The following is a 21603-nucleotide window of genomic DNA, read 5'->3' as shown; positions in this document are numbered from 1 at the left end:
GAGCAAACTCGCCCCCGTGCAGAGGATTTCTTTTCTCGGGATAGAGCTGGACTCGATCACCATGGTAGCGCACCTCTCCGAGGAACGCGCTCGCCTGTTGCTGAACTGTCTGAGGGAGCTCGACAGCAAACTAGTGGTCCCACTGAAGTTCTTTCAGAGGCTCCTGGGGCATATGGCATCCGCAGCCGCCGTCACGCCGCTCGGGTTGCTCCATATGAGACCACTTCAGCACTGGCTTCACGATCGGGTCCCCAGACGCGCATGGCACGCGGGCACACACCGGGTCTCGGTTACTGCGCTGTGTCGCCGCGCCCTCAGCCCTTGGAACGACCCCTCGTTCCTACAGGCCGGTGTGCCTCTAGGACAGGCGTCCAGCCATGTTGTTGTTTCAACAGACGCTTCCAACACGGGTTGGGGGGCCGTGTGTCGCGGGCATGCGGCTGCGGGCCTCTGGAAGGGTGCCCAGCTGTTGGCAGTGTTCCTCGCTCTCCACCGCTTTTTACCGGTGCTGGAGCAGCAACACGTGCTGGTCAGGACGGACAGTACGGCGGCGGCGGCGTATATCAACCGCATGGGGGGTATGCGCTCTCGCCGCATGTCTCAGCTCGCCCGCCGTCTGCTCCTCTGGAGTCACCCGCGGCTGAAATCGCTGCGCGCCATTCACGTCCCAGGCACGCTCAATCGTGCAGCCGATGCGCTCTCACGACAGCTGTTACGCCCTGGAGAATGGAGACTCCACCCCGAGTCTGTTCAGCTGATATGGGCGCGATTCGGGGAGGCCCAGATCGATCTGTTTGCTTCCCCCGAGAACGCTCACTGCCAGTTGTTTTTTTCCCTGACCGAGGGCTCTCTCGGCACGGATGCACTGGCCCACAGCTGGCCTCGGGGCATGCGCAAGTATGCGTTTCCCCCAGTGAGCCTGCTCGCGCAGTTTCTGTGCAAGGTCAGGGAGGACGAGGAACAGGTTCTGCTAGTTGCGCCCCTTTGGCCCAACCGGACCTGGATATCAGAGCTCTCACTCCTCGCGACGGCCCTCCCCTGGCGGATCCCTTTGAGAGAGGACCTACTCTCTCAGGGACAGGGCACCATCTGGCACCCTCGCCCCGATCTTTGGAACCTCCACGTGTGGTCCCTAGACGCGAGGAAGACTTAGGTAACCTACCGACTGCGGTGGTTAATACCATCACTCAGGCTAGAGCCCCCTCCACGAGGCGCGCCTACGCCCTGAAGTGGAGTCTATTCACTGAATGGTGCGTCTCTCGCAGAGAAGACCCCCGAAATTGCCAGATTAGTGTTGTGCTCTCTTTCCTTCAAGAGAAGTTGGACAGCAGGCTGTCGCCCTCCACTCTCAAGGTTTACGTGGCCGCCATCTCCGCTTATCATAGCGCGGTAGCTGGCGGCACCGTGGGAAAGCATAACCTGGTCATCCAGTTCCTTAGGGGTGCTAGGCGAATTAATCCATCTCGCCCCCCTCTCATGCCCTCTTGGGATCTCGCCCTCGTTCTCACGAGTCTGCGATCCGATCCCTTTGAGCCACTCGAATCAGTATCTCTAAGATTTCTGTCCCTGAAGACAGCTCTGCTGGTTGCGTTGGCCTCCATCAAGAGGGTCGGGGACCTGGAGGCATTTTCGGTCAGTGACTCGTGCCTGGAATTCGGGCCGGATTACTCTCACGTTATCCTGAGACCCCGCCCCGGTTATGTGCCCAAGGTTCCTACCACCCCCTTTAGAGATCAGGTAGTGAACCTGCAAGCGCTGCCCCCGGAGGAGGCAGACCCAGCCCTTTCTTTACTTTGTCCAGTTCGCGCTCTGCGCATTTATGTGGACCGTACTCAGAATTTTAGATCATCTGAGCAGCTCTTTGTCTGTTATGGCGGTCGGCAGCAGGGAAGTGCCGTATCGAAACAAAGATTATCCCACTGGATTGTGGATGCCATTTCACTCGCTTATTCGAGTCGAGGTCAGCCGTGTCCCCCGGGAGTACGTGCACACTCCACTCGGAGCGTTGCATCCTCTTGGGCGCGTGCACGCGGCGCCTCTCTAACAGACATCTGTAGAGCTGCGGGCTGGGCGACACCCAACACATTTGCAAGGTTTTACAATCTGCGAGTGATGCCGGTTTCCTCAAGGGTATTAGGTAACCCTTTGGTGATTGAGGAGACAACTCGGTAGGGTGTTGAAACACGCTTGCTGCGCCATTCTCCCTAACACGGAGGTACGTGCGCCTTTTTTATCTGTCAGTAAAGTTCCCCGTCAGGTGAGCCCTGCAGATTCCTCCGTGGCCCCCAGCACTGACTCAGCGGAGGAGTCACTTGCTGGTCCACTACGTTGTAGGTCTGCCCGCTGGTCAGCCCGCGTTTTGGGTATAGGTGCCTGCTATGCGTGATCCCCACTAGGCGATCCCATATGCTTATTCCGCCACGGTTAAGTCCCCCCCCTGGGCGGACCCGTGTCTTCCCTCTCCGCTAACCACTCTTTGCTATGCGTACTCCCCCTTTTAGGGCTAGTCCATAGGTAATTCTGCCATCTATCCCCCCCTTGGGTAACGGATGGCCTCCGCAGCGTCCTCCCTATCGGGATTGCACGCTTCCCAACGTACTGTCGTATTTCCTAGAATTATCTAGATGCTCACGACTTCCCAAAAAATATATCTAAATCCGTAAAACTTCTGTTGAAGTAGGATAAATTAGGGCCAGGGACACGTTGGAGGACCGCGCCCCCCATGATGTGGGTGCGTCACGCTTGCTTGACTATCTCCTCATCGGGGGTGTTGGTAAGGTGCAGTCATTATGGCGCTTTCCATATTCTCCCATTCATGGCACTGAAGTTCCCCAACCGAAGGGGAACGTTCGAGGTTACAGAAGTAACCCTTCGTTCCCCGAGGAGGGGAACGGAAGTGCCATATTCCGTCGCCATAATGACTGTCCCTTAGCTGTTTGAAAGTCTCTTCAGCTTAAAAGGATGGTGTCTGCTGGCTTCAGGTGTGCTTATATGCTGAGATGATTGCAGATGTCGCACACCTGCGCAAGCTTACGCTGCCAATTAATTTCATTCATTGGCCCGTTCAATACTCTCCAGATAAGCGGCTTCTGATCCGAATCCTCCCATTCATGGCACTTCCGTTCCCCTCCTCGGGGAACGAAGGGTTACTTCTGTAACCTCGAACGTTGATTGGTTGGGTTGGTTGGTTGGGTTTGGTTGGTTTAGGTGGTTGATTACTTTATTGATTTATTGATTGATTAGTTTGTTCTTTTGTTTATTTATTATTTTATACCAATGTTACAATTAAAAATTTACTTTTAACAGAGGAAAAAAAATCTGTCATAAAATTATAGTTGTGTGTTATTGTATACAGCTGGTCAAAATATTGATTGATTGATTGATTGATTGGTTGGTTGGTAGTTATAATTTGTGTTATTGCATACAACTTAACAAAATATTGGTTGGTTGGTTGGTTGGTTGGTTGGTCAGTCAGTTGATCAGTTGGCTTGGTTGGTTGGTTGGTTCGTTGGGTTGGTTGGTTTGGTTTATTGATGTATTGATTGATTAGTTTGTTCTTTTGTTTATGTATTAATTATATACCCATGTTACAATTAAAATTGTACTTTCAACTAAGAAAAATTAAAAAAAAAATTAAACCAATTGGTTGGTTGGTTGGCTTGGTTAGTTTGTAAGTTGGTTTAGTTGGTTTGTTGGTTGATTGATTGATTTGTTGGTTGATTGGTCTGGGGTGCGTTTCACAAACAACAACATAACTCCCGGCTGAACTATCATAGTACGATGCATCGCTTGGGAAAAGATGTAGTGACGTGTGTTTCTCAAAACGCATTTCTCTGTTCCAGATCCATGTAATCCAAATCCACATCTCTTGAACCATGTAAGTTATAAAGTAAAACGCCCATAAAGATGCTTTAAACTGGGTGGAGTAACTACTTGTTTACAGAAAAAAACCCATAACTTCTTTGTGAAAATTTGATTGTTTTACAAGCACACGCATTTAAAATAAAAATAAAATGGAGAGCATGAGACTGATTCCTGAAAGACCCCAGTGACAGACGAGTCTCTGCACTGATCCCGTGGGCCAGCATGTACACCAGCCGGTGTCCTGCTCACACCTGCAGCTTCTCCACATTGGAGGTCCAGGGTTCTTCAGCTTCTGGTACCTAGACCGTAGCTCTGCACAGGATGTTTGGACAGAGAAGAAATGGTCGTTCCCTACTGAGTCTGGTTGGTTGATTGGTTGGTTTGTGGGTTGGTTTGTGGGTTGGTTGGTTGGTTGGTTGGTTAGTTGGTTGGTTGGTTGGTTGGATTGTTGGATTGTTGCAGATGTTGTAGTGGTCATGGAGGAGTGGAGAGCATGAGACTGATTCCTGAAAGACCCCAGTGACAGACGAGTCTTTGTATTGATCCAGTGGGCCAGCTTACATCTGCAGCTTCTTTACAGCTTGGTTGGTTTGGTTGGTTGGTTGGTTGGTTGGTTGGTTGGTTGGTTGGTTGGTTGGTTGGTTGGTTGGTTGGTTGGTTGGTTGGTTGGTTGGTTGGTTGTTTGGTTAGTTGGTTGGTTGGTTGGTTGGTTGGTTGGTTGGTTGGTTGGTTGGTAGGTTGGTTGGTTGGTTGGTTGGTAGGTTGGTTGGTTGGTTGGTTGGTTGGTTGGTTTGGTTGGTTGATTGGTTGGTGGTTGGTTGGTTGGTTGGTTGGTGGTTGGTTGGTTGGTTGGTTGGTTGGTTGGTTGGTAGGTAGGTTGGTTGGTTAGTTGGTTAGTGGATTGGTTTGGTTGCATGGTTGGTTGGTTAGTTGGTTAGTGGATTGGTTTGGTTGCATGGTTGGTTGGTTGGTTGGTTGGATTATCGCAGATGTTGTGGTGCTCATGGAGGAGTGGAGAGCTAAAACTGAACTTTAAAAATAGTTTGAAAGCAAATTACACCTAGGAGAGATGACCTTAATGCTTTTTTACTTTCAATAATTCCAACTTTGAATGTTAGAATGTTCTAAATGAATAGGACATAGGGGGGATAAAAGGCGATAGAACACAGCATGTGTAATGTAAATCTGACTATGTGTTTCAGGAGAGAAAGTTGGAGAGGTCAGATATCACCCACGTTTCTTCTCATCTCCTCGACCCAACCAGCCAACTCAAGACCCTCTGCCGCCCATAACAGAGGGTCTGGTTCACATACAAGTCCAAGACAAAACACCCACGATACCAGGTAGAGTTCATTACAAATCAAAACACAAACGAAACTAACAACTAGGTAAACAATGACTATTCAAAAGCAGTTCTTGATTAGATCAAGAACATCCGGTGCTGCACCACAACGCCAGCGAACACAAAACACACATGCTAAAAGTATTACTATGTTTAGTCAGAGTCCATTCAGAGGGTGAATGTTTACATCTTTAAGATCTTTAACACACATTAGATACCGGCCTCTGAATGATCTCTATTCATGCTCAGACATTATGACAGACATTAGACATGAAAGCATTATGTGTGGATTTTACCTTCTCTTTGCCAAGTAAATGTGAAAGTTTATTTCTGAGAAGTAAATCATTATGAATGGATGCAGCATATTCTGTGATCAGATTACTGGTAAATAACTGCTTATACAGAATAATAACTTATGATACACTGAAAAAAATGATTCATTGGATTTATCAATTATTTTAAAGATAAGTGGTTGCAAACAATTTATATGGGCTGAATACAACAATCAAACAATCAAATTAATTTTAGTACTGTTCAACTTACTTTGTTTTTTCAAATTCAGCCCATGTATCTTGTTTGTAAAACCCTTACCTTAAAAAAATGTAGTAAATCATTAAAAAAATCAATGAATCATTTTTTGAGTGTATTGTAATTGACTGGAGTTAAGATGTTGTATTACATTTCTTCAATTACATTTTGTCAGGGTCTGCATTTATTTGACAAAAGGATAATAAAAGCAGTATTGTTGGTGTGTTATTGTGTTTGCATAAAATGTACTGTGGTTCATTTCTGTGATACAGTGTTGTATTTTTAACACCAATAGCATATATTTATCACCTTATATTTATACTTTTTTTAAATTCCTTATCACATTTATTTCATTAACTTGATCCTTTCACAGATGAAGACCTATTTCTTTTACATTAGCTCTGATATTTTAGTATTTTGTACAGCCCCTAAATACTATTTGTAAATAACTTATTAACAGCTTTGTACATTGATTGTGCTTTATATCAATCAACTAATATCTAAATGTTAAATCATGTAAATTATAAACAATTTGTTTATCAGTATAATCAGTGCTTTTAACCCACTTAACTTAAGATATATTGGATGGATGGATGGATGGATGGATGGATGGATGGATGGATGGATGGATGGATGGATGGATGGATGGATGGATAGTTGGCTATGTAGATATATAGATGGATGGATATATAGATGGATTGATACAGTATATAGATATAAGGATGGATGGATATATAAATATATGGATGGATGGATGGATGGATGGATGGATGAATGGATGGATAGATGGATGGATGGATGGATGGATGGATGGATGGATGGATGGATGGATGGACGGATGGATATATAAATGTATGGATATATGGTTGGATGGAGATATATCTATGGATGGATGGATGAATGGATGGATATATGAATGGATGGCTATAGATATATAGATAGATGGCTAAATAGATGGATGGATACAGTATATAGATATACGGATGGATGGATATATAGATATATGAATGTATGGATAAATAAATAGATAGATATATAGATATATGGATGGATGGATGGATGGATGGATGGATGGATGGATGGATGGATGGATGGAGAAAAAGATGGATATATAGATATTATAAATGGATGGATGGATGGATGGATGGATAGATAAATGGATGGATGGATGGATGGATGGATGGATGGATGGATGGATGGATGGATGGATGGATGGATGGATGGAAGGACGGACGGATGGATATATAAATGGATGGATATATGGATGGATAGAGATATATCTATGGATGGATGGATGGATGGATGGATGGATGCATGAATAGATGAATGGATGGCTATATAGATATATAGATAGATGGCTGTATAGATTGATGGATACAGTATATAGATATACGGATGGATGGATAAATAAATAGATGGATATATAGATATATGGATGGATGGATGGATGGATGGATGGATGGATGGATGGATGGATGGATATATAGGTGGATGGATAGTGGAAAGGATGGATGGATGGATGGATGGATGGATGGATGGATGGATGGATGAATGGAAGGATGGATGGATGGATAGATATATGGATGGATAGATTGGTAGAATAATAGATGGATGGATATATAGGTGGAAGTATAGGTGTATGGATGTATGGATGTATGGATGGATGGATGGATGGATGGATGGATGGATGGATTTATGACTATCCAGATTAAGTGTTCTTTATCATTCACTTTCACCTCTAGAACATTACAAACCTTTCACATTCACAGCAACATAAAAGATGATACCGAAAAAATGATATTCGCACATTGTCTTATATCTGAAACTATTTGGATTCCAGATGAACAAATTACCTTTAAGCCTCAAGAAGAGAAAGACCAACTGAAGGAGCAGCCAAAAGACAGAAAAAGGCTCAAGAATGTGAGGATAGCCATCAACACATGCCATACTCAGATCATTCCAACCCCAGAGACAGAAACAGCACTCAATCAGACTGAAGATGAAGCCGTGACTTTAGCAGCCAGTACAAACCCTTCCACAGTATGTCCTGTCTCTTTCTCCATTGACCTTAAAACCCCTCTGACCATTTAACTGGCACTGTGCTTCAGCCATCATAAGACCAGACCCATGGAAAGGTCTACGCAAAAGTAAACATCTGACCTTTAACAGCATCTGACTTCATTTTCATGGTTAATCTATTTCACTGATGTAATATACTGTTGTTTATGGGATGAATTTGGCTTTCGAGAATGTGAAAAACGTGGACAGTACATGTGAATTTGATCAAATGTCTAAATGATTGTGACTGTTTTATTTTAATTTGGCATTCACCAGATACTCCCACATCTGACTGACCGTCCCAAGGATCTAAATGGCAGAGGGAAGCGCAGTCGGGTGGAGGGTGGAAGAGCAGTTGGAGAAATGTCTACTTTGAGGTCAGTCTATGTGGATTCCTCTTTGGATTACAGCCCAATTTCACGGGTTAATTACTACGGTGGACACATGGAGGGATCCCGCCAAAGTAAGACCAACAAATCTGTATTTATTGGCCATTTACAGTCAGTAAAATCTACATCATGGTACAAGCATGAAGTCATACATGTGATCAATATGAGTAAATGAGTACATCTTGTTTTTTACTTTAGTAAGACATTGTGAAGATGAATCTCACTTGAGAAGAGTGAATACAGAAACAGATCCCAGCCTCACAGTCTTCCACTTACCACAAATAAACCAAAACCCACTGGTCAACTCAAACTCTGACATCACTTTACCAATGGTAAGAACGTTTTTTGGTAATTACAATATAATAAAATATTGTGGTGAGGCCCAGATAGAGCTGCAGATGAAGTTTCTGGCTGATAAAACCAAACAAATCCAACCTAGTCAAATGGTTTCATAATGCTTGAAATATACAGCCAATTACACAACGCACAAGTGCAGCAAACAGCCAATCATCACATGACAAATGAGAGGATCATCAGTTTTTCACGAGAGATTCAGCAATTCACTTCTCTTGTTCAGACATATAATCGAAAATAAAGTAATTTGGGCGCATTTACAAGACAGAAATAAACACTGCTGCTGCAACAAAGTCAAAGGCAACTTAAAACAAATATTACCATATCAATGCAAATCAATCGACTGATTTGAATAATGTAGGTTCACAAACTGCTCAAAAGATGTTTTAAAAGTCCAATGTAAATATTTACTATTTAATTTAAGCCATTAATCATATTAACTGTCAATTCAAACTATTCAAATATTTGCACTGTTAATGATTTTTGTAAATTACACAGTATTTAACAGTAATGTGAACTGAATTTTACTGTAGGACAGTTATTTGATATGTTGCTGTATGTTAAAGTTGCATTTTAAAAATTACTGTGTATTTCAGACACTGTAAGAAATTGCTTTAAATTTACAGTATTTCTGGTGATTTTTATTACCAGTAATACTGTAAAATTTACAAGTGCTCTGTAATAATATTTTTTAGGGGTTTTTCACCTATTATCGGACATTAGAGATTTCAGACAGGAAAGTATTAGGAACAGAGAGAGGGGAATGATCGACAAAGGACCTTGAGCCGGGAATCAAACTCGGGTTGCTGTGAGCACAGGGGTGCAATATGTTGGCATACTGTACCACTAGGCTATTGGCTCTGACTAAAAGTGAACAGTAAATTAACAACTGCAATTATGCTATAAAACTACATCCCAGTTGTAATTGTTAATTTGCCATTCAATTTGCCAGTAGTGGTGTAAATTTTACAGTATTTTTTACAGTGCAGTAAAGAATATAATACTGTAAATACCTATACAGCAAGATAAATCTTGCTGTAAATGTAAATACAGCATACTTACTGGCAGCAGTTTACCAGTGCTGTAAATCAAATTACAGCAAGTTACTGGTAAACTGCTGCCATTAAGTTACTGTATTTTCTACTGGAAATTCTTAACAGTGTGATCAATAATTATAATCGAAATAAAACTAAACATAAAATTTCGACTTAAAATACTTTGAAAATGGGTTTAATTTGGAGCAACAACAACAACAAAAACGGATGCAATAAAGCTGCTCACTGATTTATGAGTCACTTGACTTACAGTTCTTTGGTCCAGTTTGGGTTTTCTCTAAACCAGAAAAAAATCTGCTCCATAGCAGGCTAGCCATGTAGCGCAAGTAATGGAACCCAATCAAAAACAACCCATATTCTTGAAAATTTAAATCCGTGTTTGCTAAATAACCTCTTTTGTCATTTTGGAATGTTTTGAAAAAATACTCCACCTTAAATTCATCATGTCATCAATTAATGACTTAAACCCATATACAGTTTTAAGGTCGATATTATTATCCCCCTTAAGCAATATATTTTTTTTAGATTGTCTACTGAATATACTTCAACAATTAATTGCCTAATTAACATAATTAAGCCTTCAAATTGCACTTTAAGCTGAATAGCTGGCAGCTAACTCTCTAAAACTCTCACATGGTCGCCCACTGAAGCTAAGCAGGGCTGCACTCAGTCAGTACCTTTCCCATGTGGAAGACCATGGGAAAGGTGTGTGGTCTGGTGCAAAATGGCTGCCGTCGCGTCATCCAGGTGGATTCTGCACACTGGTTGTAGATGAGAAGATTTCCCCCTATGTGAAAAGCGGTTTGAGTTCCCAGAAAAGCGCTATATAAATTTAAGGAATTATTATTAACTATAAGTATCTTGAAAAAGATCTGGCTAAATATTATTTACTGTCATCATGGCAAAGTTAAAAGAAATCATTTATTAGAAACTTCTGTTAAACAGAAGTTGGAGGGAAATATACAGAGGGCTAATAAGTTAGGAGGGCTATTAATTCTGAATTAAGCCTTCAAATTGCACTTTAAGCTGAATAGCTGGCAGCTAACTCTCTAAAACTCTCACATGGTCGCCCACTGAAGCTAAGCAGGGCTGCACTTAGTCAGTACCTGGATGGAAGACCACATGGGAAAGCTAGGTTGCTGTCGGAACTGGTGTTAGTGAGGCCAGCAGGGGGCACCCAGCCTGTCGTCTGTGTGATTCCTAATGCCCTAGTATAGTGATGGGACTCTATACTGCTAGGTAAGTGCCATCTTTCTAATGAGACGTTAAACCGAGGTCCTGACTCTCTGTGGTCATTAAAAATCCCCCCCAAAAAAGGTAGGGGTTTTACCCAGGCATCCTGGCCAAATTTCTGTCCTCTGGTCCATCATGGCCTCCTAACCCTCCCCATATCACAAATGGCTTCATCATTCTGTCTCCTTTCCACCTATCAGCTGGTGTGTGGTCTGGTGCAAAATGGCTGCCGTCACGTCATCCAGGTGAATTCTGCACACTGGTTGTAGATGAGAAGATTCCCCCCTATGTGAAAAGCGGTTTGAGTTCCCAGAAAAGCGCTATATAAATTTAAGGAATTATTATTAACTATAAGTATCTTGAAAAAGATCTGGTTAAATATTATTTACTGTCATCATGGCAAAGTTAAAAGAAATAATTTATTAGAAACTTCTGTTAAACAGAAGTTGGAGGGAAATATACAGAGGGCTAATAAGTCAGGAGGGCTATTAATTCTGACTTTAACTGTTTACAATGTATCTCTTTTTATTGTCTTAAAGAATATACCAGAAATAAAAGAAGTGAGAAGCTATGAGAATGTACCTCAGCGAGAGCTACACATGCACCTTCCTGCCATCAAAGTGCAAACTGCACATGACGGGCCCTCGGAGAGACGCATCCAAAGCAAAGTACTGTTGCTCTTCCCTGAACAAACACAACATACAGACACCCTTCAGCCACATGGTAAGAAACACAATGAATGCAGCATCATGGGTTAGGTCATAATGGCACATTATACAAACCATTCTTTCTTCAAGATGAGCTTAGCAGGAGCCCAGTTAAGGAGACTGAGCCATGTGGCAATGTGGAGAATAAAGAGAAAACTGGACAAAACCTTCTGCCTGACAGCAAGTGCAGGGTCATAGAGATGGACCTCGGTCATGTCATGGGCTCTGACTATCTAGAAAAAGGAGGTAACGATGTATTTATTATATTTTCAGAATGAACACAGTTTGGCTGTTGATTCACATATGACGCACAATGCATTTGCTGAAAGAAATACAATGATTTATGGTGCGTGAGGCAGCTTAATAAAAACAGTCCGCCATCACGGCGAGATGAGTTTTGTGATATGATCTTTTGTGAAATGTCAGCATTTATGGTCGACGCTGTAGAAGTGAAGCATTACTTTGCACATTCATATCTGGGGCTGCTGTTCAATTCAAACTCAAAAACTTGTCAAACATTTTCTAAAGATAATATTAGTGAAATACATATTGTGAGAACACCTGGGGCTCTTATTTAAGTGAGGAACTCAAAATGACTCATGCTGAAAGTCAGTGGTATTGAAAACTGGTCAAGTGATGAAAAAATACAACAACACTGCCAAGATTATGACTTGTACATGTACAGTCTGGAATAATGCAACCCAGCTGGTATTTGATGAATAAACCAATAATACAGTTTAATACAGGAATACAGTGTACTACTCTGCAGTAAATGCTACATAAAAAGTCTAAATAACATGGTATGTACTGAACTATTTCACATAAGAAGTTGAGTCAATTTTTTTTTATTTCAGAGAGTAAGCTCCAATAGTAAACAATATTTAAATATAAATAAATCATGTAATTTGAGTATCATTTTTACATGAAGTTGCAACTAGTCTTGCATTAGGGATCATCAAATATCAACGATAAATATTTTAATTAATCTATGTTTAACTTAATTTAGACTCACTGGCCAATTTATTAGGAACACCTTACTAGTACTGGGTTGGACCCCCTTTTGCTTTCAGAACTGCCTTACTCCATACATTCAACAAAATACTGGAAATATTCCTTAGAGATTTTGCTCCATAATGACATTATAGCATCACACAGTTGCTGCAGATTTTTCGGCTGCACATCCATGATGCGAAGCTCCCATTCTACCACATCCCAAGGGTGCCCTATTGGATTGAGATCTGGTGATAGTGGAGGCCATTTGAGTTCAGTGAATTAATTTCAAGAAACGATTCAGGCTTTATGACATGGTGCGTTATACTGCTGGAAGTAGCTATCAGTAGATGGGTACACTGTGGTCCTAAAAGGATGGACATGGTCAGCAACAATACTCAGATAGGCAGTGGCATTGACACGATGCTCAACTGGTACTAATGGGCCCTAAATGTGCCAAGAAAATATCCCCCACACCATCACATCACCACCAGCAGCCTGAACCATTGATACAAAGGAGGATGGATCCATGCTTTCATGTTGTTGACGCCAATTTCTGACCCTACCATCCGAATGTTGCAGCAGAAGTTGAGACTCATCAGACAAGGCAATGTCTTTCCAATCTTCTGTTGTCCAATTTTGATGAGCCTGTGCGAATTGTAGCCTCAGTTTCCTGTTCTTAGCTTACAGACACCCAGTGTGGTCTTCTGCCGCTGTAGCCCATCTGCCTCAAGGTTGGACATGTTGTGCATTCAGAGATGCTCTTCAGCATACCACGGTTGTAACGAATGGCTATTTGAGTTACTGTTACCTTTTTTAACAGCTCAAACCAGTCTGGCCATTCTCCTCTGCCCTCTGGCATTAACAAGAACTGCCGATCACTGGATATTTTCTCTTTTTGGGACCATTCTCTGTAAACCCTAGAAATGGTTGTGCATGAAAATCCCAATAGATCGGCAGTTTCGGAAATACTTAGACCAGCTCTTCTGGCACCAATAACCATGCCATGCTCGGTTTGAACTGCAGCAGATTGTCTTGAACATGTCTACATGCCTAAATGCATTGAGTTGCTGCCATATGTTTGCCTGATTACAAAATTGCGTTAACGAGCAGTTGGACAGGTGTACCTAATAAAGTGGCCAGTGTTTAAACATACCTACTGTTCATTCATAATTCATTTACAATGATTAATAATATACATAGATCTATCAATACATAGATCAAGTAGATCTAATAATAACAGCAAAATAATACTCACGCACTATCTTTCAGCTTGTTTCCTTCTATCAGGATTTGCCACAGTAGAATAAACCGTAGAGAAATATTACAAATGAAATAAACCTCATTTTAAAGTGGTATGACCATTTCTTTCTGATTTTCAAACATGTCTTATTTAATAAATTTCTTACTTCATGCTCCCCTTTTCTCCCCTCATTAGTTCACACACACATGGGTCAGACTCGTGTTAAACAAGCGTTGAGCTCAGGTCTCATACAGTGAGGCAGTACCGCTAAAGCTCTCTTCATGTGTGGCTCGGCTTGTGCTTGGCTGCAGCTAAATGAAGCCTTTAGACGGGCAGAGCAGTGGGCAGTGAGGACAGGACTGCTGGATATCAAAATAACAACACATGGGTGAAGGTTCAGCTGGCAACTAGCGCTCTGGGACGCAGTCAAAACAAGCCTCCATGAGATCTCTATGAACACAGACTTTTTCGTGTTTAGTTTGGTTTCTGCTGTGTCTGCTAGCACAGACAAGTTGTAAAGAAAACATTAAGCATACATATATATATATATATATATATATATATATATATATATATATATATATATATATATATATATATATATATATATATATATATATATATATTAGGGATGCACGATAAACGCCAATAAATGATATTTATAAGATTATCGTTATCGATCCGATGTCTAAATTAGACCGATATCTTTAAGCAGATAAATTACGTAATTGTTAAGACCTGCGTACTGCGCACGCAGAACATGTTCAGACTTGTTCAGTGCACCATGGATCTCTCCTTACACTGATTATTCCTTCAAAGTCTGTCCTTTCTTCATGTGGCGTTGCTGTGCGTTAATAACTCAGTAATTAACCATTATCCTTATCATTGTAGATATGTTTGATTGAGTGTCATTGTGTATTTTGCTTCAAATCGCCTCAGGAAAAAAATATTACATGTGTAAACCTTTCCTGCTCTGTCTCTTTGTTGTGTTATAGATAGCACGGGAGATTCACTTATTACTCCAGGGTCGAATAATATTAGTTTCGGGGTAAACTCTTATAGTTGCAGCTGGTGAATGAATGAGGAGACATGTAAATCAGGTCGCACACTCATTGTACCTTTTTTTCTGAGAGTGCACTCGGCATTGTCGCACGACGTGCCACGCAGCGCCATGTATTTTAGAATTCTAAACATAGGTTTCTATCAGGATACACACACCGGCGCCGCAAGTCGGCGGCTGTCGGCGGCGCCCGGCAACGGCTCAGGACGCAGTTCATTTTTCAGCCGCGCCACAGAGCGCCATCTGATTAGTTTCATGTTAAATATCATTCGAATGTGCGCGTCTGGTGTATGATACTTTAAACTGTCATGTACGCGCCGTGTCGCGGCGCCGAGCGGCGCTTCTGGTGTGCGACCTGCTTAACTTGGCCCAATATGGAATAAAATAACGGTGATAAGTATTTTGTGCATAAATAAAATTCACGCATCCGTAATTATAAAATCGTAAAGAAAAACGGAACGTACTCGTAATTTTACGAGGGTACAATTCCAAAATCTGCGATTAAAACAGAAACAGATACAACATTTTCTTTGTCTGTTTGTATATGACTGATAAATTTATGATGGGTGTACTTTACAAACACGAAACAGAGTTTCATCACGGACACGGATTCCTGATTACAAGTACGAATCAAACAATGACACTCCACTTGCAAAATTACATCACCGCTGTCACAGGCATTATTAAACAAGCGAGAGTCATCGATCACAACGGTGCGCTTGCTGGCCACTCGAGCTCCCACACACCGTCTCATGGAAGAAATTTGTTATTCCCTCTTTAAGAAATGTCCGTCATGAGCTTTAATAAAGGTTGAGACTTAATTAAGTCCATTTTCGCTGTGTTTCTTGGACATTTTACAGAATCAAAATTAAGAATGGGTCGAGGATAGTGAGCTAGCATAATGTAAGTTAACATTACAGGCAGCGAGTGCAGTATCAGTGAATCACTGAACACTGTTAACTATAATAATATTGCCTTTAATTGTGTTCAACTGCCTGCAAGGGATTTTTCACTGCACTTAAAATGTTCTTTTGAAAGACATGTCTTGAGTTAAGATATGTTTTTGCTGTCAGAAAGTTGTTTTTGTTAACAAAAAGTTGGGCAACAGAGGCACACATATTCAAAGGCATAGGAAAATGTAGCAAAAGCTGAAAAGCATGATCAATTAAATCCCCAAATTACTAAATATGTTCATAGCTGTTTCATTGTAAATAAACTGTTAAATGGTCAGCAATATGTTTTAAAATTATTATTACCAAAAGAAAAATAATATATAAATTAGCAGCAAATACATTAGCAAACAGTTCAGCTTATTAAAATTAATAGCTGAAACAGAATCAAGCTATGGGAAACAGCATCTGTTTATTAGTATGGAGCACGTCAGCTGACAGTCATGCACCATTAAGTTATATGACTGTTTTGAGGATTGTATAGGATAGGTGACGGCACCTGTAATCAAAAGGAAATTGAATCGCGCCGTTTTTAATATTTATTATAAGTGTTTTCATTCCTAAACAAAGCGAAAGCACAGAAGGCTCGCGTTTTAGAGCAAGGAGCGACCCCTGGTGGTTCGGCGGTACGGGTTGCGTATAGGGAGGCTCGGCTGTTCAGAGAAAGACTGAAAATATGGGAGAAATACGGGAAAATACCTTTACGGGATAATAGCGGGATAGAACAGTAAAATACGGGAGAATCCCGGGAAAAACGGGAGGGTTGACAGGTATGGTTAAAGCCACTTAACCATAGAAATATATAGAAACCTTGTGTATGTAATTTTAATAAAATAACAATGCTAGAATGAAATATACACAATACACATTTATGAAAATATAGTTTTGTAGGTTTTATTTGAATTAAGTTATTAAATTACAAAATCAAATTTAAAATGTCATAATTTAATTATTTGTTTATAACAAGGATAACAACTGAAGTGCTAAAACCTGTAGAATATTTGAATGAAACAAAGACCTCAGATCAAAAGGTCAAGACATCTTTGATTTCTCCTGTCATAACTTCAAGAGAAATGAAGTGAATTGTTTTGCTTTAATTGCATCAGATCAGCCTCTGCCTGTTGGTCCACTGCCGCCTTTGCTGGGCCGGAGGGGTCCTGGTAAACAGAGCTCTATGGCAGTGTACAGACAGAGCCTGCAGGAGCCCATAGACACAACAGAAGCTCAGACAGGACACACTAGAGGCTGCATCCCGCTGGAACTCAGAGGTAACAGCAGGACTCATGAACACATCTCAAAACAAGGAACTGTTAGCTGCATGGACACTGCAGGGTATTTCCTAACATGTGTTTAGTGACAGGTCAAGGGTTAATCCTTCATGAAGCAAAAATAATAACATATATTTATACCAAAGAAATTTTTGCATAGCTACATTACACGATACTATATACATTTTATATTATTATTGCATTGACCTAAAGAACTGAAAAATTTTAAGTACTGTATATGTGATATTTACGAAGTTAGATATAGTTAAATATTTATAGAAAAATATTTAACACTACAAATAAAAAATAAACATTATACTGTATGTAAATATATTTACAGTTACATTGAACCACATATTTAAAAAAAATGTCATAAATAGATATAAAAAATTATGTGCTAACTAAATAAAATATTTAATTAAGATTATATTATGAATATGTATTTATTATATAACCAGTGAGTGCAGACTGTACAGGTATATAGTATACGAAGTATTAAATCAATCAATTAATCAATCAGTATATAAATAAATAGATAAATAAACAACTATTAATGAGCAATATCACACTCGTAGCAATGCTGTATGGCTGTATATGTCAGCACTGGTGGGAGGCGTGCGTTAGCACCAGTCCCACCATTGCTGATATACAGTCATATCGCACTGCTACGAGTGTGATATTGCAGTTATACAACAGTTCGACGGCACAATCTTGTATATAAACAAAGAAAATTAAGCACGAAGAGTCTAAAAACCCTTTTTTATTAGGAATTACTTTCTTCCGCCATTGATTCACACCTGCAGCTGACGTCAAAAAATTACCGGAGCTTTTCGGAACAAATAAAAAATGGGATGGTTGCAAGATATTGGTCTGAAATACAGGATACTCCCATGAAAAATGGGAGTGTTGATAGTTAATAATGATTTGACCAGCTAGTTATAGGAGTTATATCTTCTAAGCGTAAGGGCTTATTATGTGAGTCCCATCTCACACTCCATACACTACATAGAAATTCACTTACCAGATTTATAGTGATTTGATTAGCTGTAACTTAAAATTATGCTGGGTTTTTCCTCTTCTAATGGCTTATTATGCTGTCTTTGTTGCCATCTTGTGGCTTGCTCTGTATCTCTGAAATTCTAAATATTTAAAATAGGCACTATCTTATAGATAAATGTCATAGTTGCAATCTAAACAACAACAATCTCGCCAAAAAACCCTCAAAAGTACATTATGTTGTCCAACAGGTGCAATACTTGTCAAACTGTATTGGGTTTATTGATCTGCCTTCACTCTTTGTGGGCGGAGTAATATACAAGGGTGAGGAGGCTGTGGGAGTTCTGATATTTCAGAATATTGGACTGCTATCAGCCAAGCAGATTCCAGAACCAGACAGTACTGTTGTAAAACAAAACAAATGTAGATAGATCAAATATTTACAGACAAATATAAAAAATACAAAATAAATATTTCAAAATTGCATGTTATTTCATTAATACATTTGTATTATAGTTTATGCAATTTTAAAATATAGTTTTTTGTATAGTTATATTTTAATATTTATATAGATACGTTTGTGTAGTTATATTATTTAAATATGTAGACTGTTTTTAAAATATAAGTATTAGTCAATAGGCTCAAACTGTCTATATAATTATTCGATAAAAACAAATATTTAGATGATGCTAAAAATAGCAACACAGCTATAAATACAACAAATATAAAGTACTGCAAATAAGTAAGCACATAAATGTATGTGCAAAATAATATGTATAAAAAAATATTATTGCATATAATGTAAGGGTCTGAATTTATCCCGTAGCCACTTAATGTGTATAACGTTTTATTTTTCCGTATTCTCATTTGTCCAGCCTGACAGTTTAAGCATGTGTGTTTTCAGAATGGCAGGAAGGCAAAGCAGTGGGCACTTTAATAATGGGTCCTGATGGTGAAATCATCCGCCTGTCTCTCTGGGATCCCACAGTTGACACTGAGGACCACCCAATAATGGCTGAAGCCACACAGGCTAACGGTAATCAGGGTTTTACCTGCTTTTACTCTGTGCTCAAGCTAATAAACACAAGACAAAGTAATGTTTGTGGGTTTTGTTCATAGGTCTATTAAGGTTTCACTTCAGGTGAACAGAGTAAAAAACAACAACAAATATTTATCTCTTTATGAAGAGTTCAGATGCAAAACCCTCTAAATTCATCAGACCTCTTTTTCTGTAAATGAACATTTTCTATCAGGCTCCTATAATTAGGTTTCATTTTATAATTAATGATAAGGTTATTAGCTAGTACATAAAATACCCTTTTGTAAATGTCACTTTAGACAATTCTTTGTTTTTTACAAAGTAGATTTTCTTTTACATCAAAACCAGCTAAATCCACTTATGCTTTTTTTGTAAAAACCTCTAAATCCACCAATTGGGACAAGACAGTGTTAATCGTTGAAAAACAGCTAAAGATGCTAATTATTTTACCAAACATAAAACACATTACACAAACCACCCCATGTTAAAAGTATATAAATCTGTCAAGTAAGTGGCGGTTCATAAAATAACAACATCTTAACTCGTCTTTCGTGAAATGGAGTTGCCGTTTGTTTGTTTGTTTGTTTGTTTGTTTGTTTGTTTGTTTGTTTGTTTGTTTGCTTTATTCATAGAGCACATTTAAAAACAACAGATGTTTTCCAAAGTGCTTTACAAAACGACCAGCATACAAAATCTATACCTATATATACAAATTGTGCAAAATATATAAAACAGATTAAAATTAAATTAATTACAATCAAAGGCAAGAGACAGAAGGTGATTTTTTAGATGAGACTTAAAAGCACCAAGTGAAGAACATGACCGGATCTGTAAAGGCAGACCATTCCACAGTCGGGGGGCTGCAGCAGAAAAAGCCCTGTCACCTCTTGATTTCAACTGCGTTTTGGGGACAACTAGCTGAAATGTGTTTTCAGACCTGATTGGCCTCAATGAAGTGTGCCAGTGAAGAAGCTCAGAAATGTAAGTCGGTGCCAGACCATTCAAACTTTTAAAAACTAGAAGCAATAACTTATATTGAATTCTAAATTGGACTGGGAGCCAGTGAAGAGACAATAAAACTGGTGAGATACTAGAAAATTTTTTCGTCCCAGTTAAAAGCCTAGCAGCTGCATTTTGAACCAGCTGCAGGCGTGCTATTGATGCCTGTGAAACTCCAGAATACAAAGAGTTACAGTAGTCCAGTCTTGACATAATAAAAACATTAATGACAGTTTCCAGCTCTTTAAAAGAAAGAAAAGGCTTCAATTTGGCAATGTTCCATGTTTAATGTAGCTATTTTAAATCAAACTCATTCAAAGTAGCGTCACCTCGCTAAAGCATGTTATGAATGCATGTTAAACTTCCGACTGTACAGTGTGTTTTCTTTTTCTAATAATGCACAGAGTTTTGAGGTAAGGGACTTTTTCATTTGCCATTCACCAACAGTCGGACAGGCTCATCCAATTCATCAAACTCCATCTTTTAAAATCGAAAGTGGAAAAAAGAGTCTCCTCATACAAGCCGGTGTATCAGCACGCTGCTACATTAAAAACATATGATTCAATCTGCGTCTTCTGATTGGTTCTCGGGGTATAGCGGCTTTTGCTGTCAAAGGCAAGTAGTGTTTAGAGGCTTTTGCAAACCAACTGTTATTTCTGAATTCGCTGATGCTTTGATTTACATGATTTGAAGCTAAACTATTTGTTAAACATGTACTACGTGCCTAAAGCATTCACTTAATGTCATTATTTGATTTTTGGCGGATGTGGCATAGAGCGGCTTTTGCATCTAAATTCATAGGCTTCCAGAGATGATTGATTGCAAAAAAATGGAAGCATTTTTGTTTTGAATCTGCAAATGAGACATTAATTAATTGACAATACACTAATATGCAGGGATGCAGTGACGTATCTTATATTTATCGCCTGATTTAAATAAATGTAGAAGCTATCACCATTATCGGCAATAATATGGAAAAGGTTAAGGCCCAATCCCAATTTTACCTCTTAGCCCTTTCCCTTTCCCCATACTCCTCATTTTGCGCATTCCTGTGAAGGGGTAGTGGTGTCCCATTTCTCTTTAGCTTGAAGGCGTAGGGCTAAGGGCACGAGTAGATACCCCTTCGAACGAAGATTTTTCAGGACCACATTCGAAACCAAGGGGTAAGAAAATTTCCCAAAATACACCAGCCACTGCTGCACCTGGAAGTAAAGAGATCCACAAAATTTGTATTTTTTTGTCATTATTACGAATTTTTACAACAAACAAGCATATGTTTTACTATATTTATAACACCATTCGTGTTTAAAATAACGTATCTGGAATAACTACAGCAGTCGCGATTGTCTGATCTCATATGAAGCATGAGATCGCCATGACATTTGATGACATGTGCAGGTGCTGTAGTGCTGTCCCAATTTTTAGGGGTAAATTTTGAAGCCCTTCCCCTTAACACTTGTTTTTAAGGGCCAAGGGGAAGGGGTGGGGGTACAAAAATAGAATTGGGATTGGGCCTAAATGTGTGTGA

General features: G+C 40.0%; 1 protein-coding gene across 4 annotated transcripts in view; it reads left to right on the top strand.

The window, feature by feature from the left end:
* zmp:0000000979 overlaps positions 1–21603 on the top strand; it is a 90322-nt gene that overhangs the window by 17883 nt on the left and 50836 nt on the right. For all 4 annotated transcript variants that reach the window (XM_068223562.2, XM_068223561.2, XM_021478851.3 and 1 more), the window contains exons 5-12: positions 5067–5207; positions 7575–7774; positions 8069–8255; positions 8380–8513; positions 11363–11546; positions 11621–11776; positions 16880–17041; positions 18942–19073. In XM_068223562.2, the coding sequence (XP_068079663.1) occupies positions 5067–5207; positions 7575–7774; positions 8069–8255; positions 8380–8513; positions 11363–11546; positions 11621–11776; positions 16880–17041; positions 18942–19073 (1296 nt within the window). The remainder of the gene's footprint in view (positions 1–5066; positions 5208–7574; positions 7775–8068; positions 8256–8379; positions 8514–11362; positions 11547–11620; positions 11777–16879; positions 17042–18941; positions 19074–21603) is intronic.

The sequence above is a fragment of the Danio rerio genome, chromosome 9, assembly GCF_049306965.1.
Source record: "Danio rerio strain Tuebingen ecotype United States chromosome 9, GRCz12tu, whole genome shotgun sequence".
Taxonomy (NCBI): Eukaryota; Metazoa; Chordata; class Actinopteri; order Cypriniformes; family Danionidae; genus Danio; species Danio rerio.
This window is presented reverse-complemented; position numbering and strand designations above follow the sequence as displayed.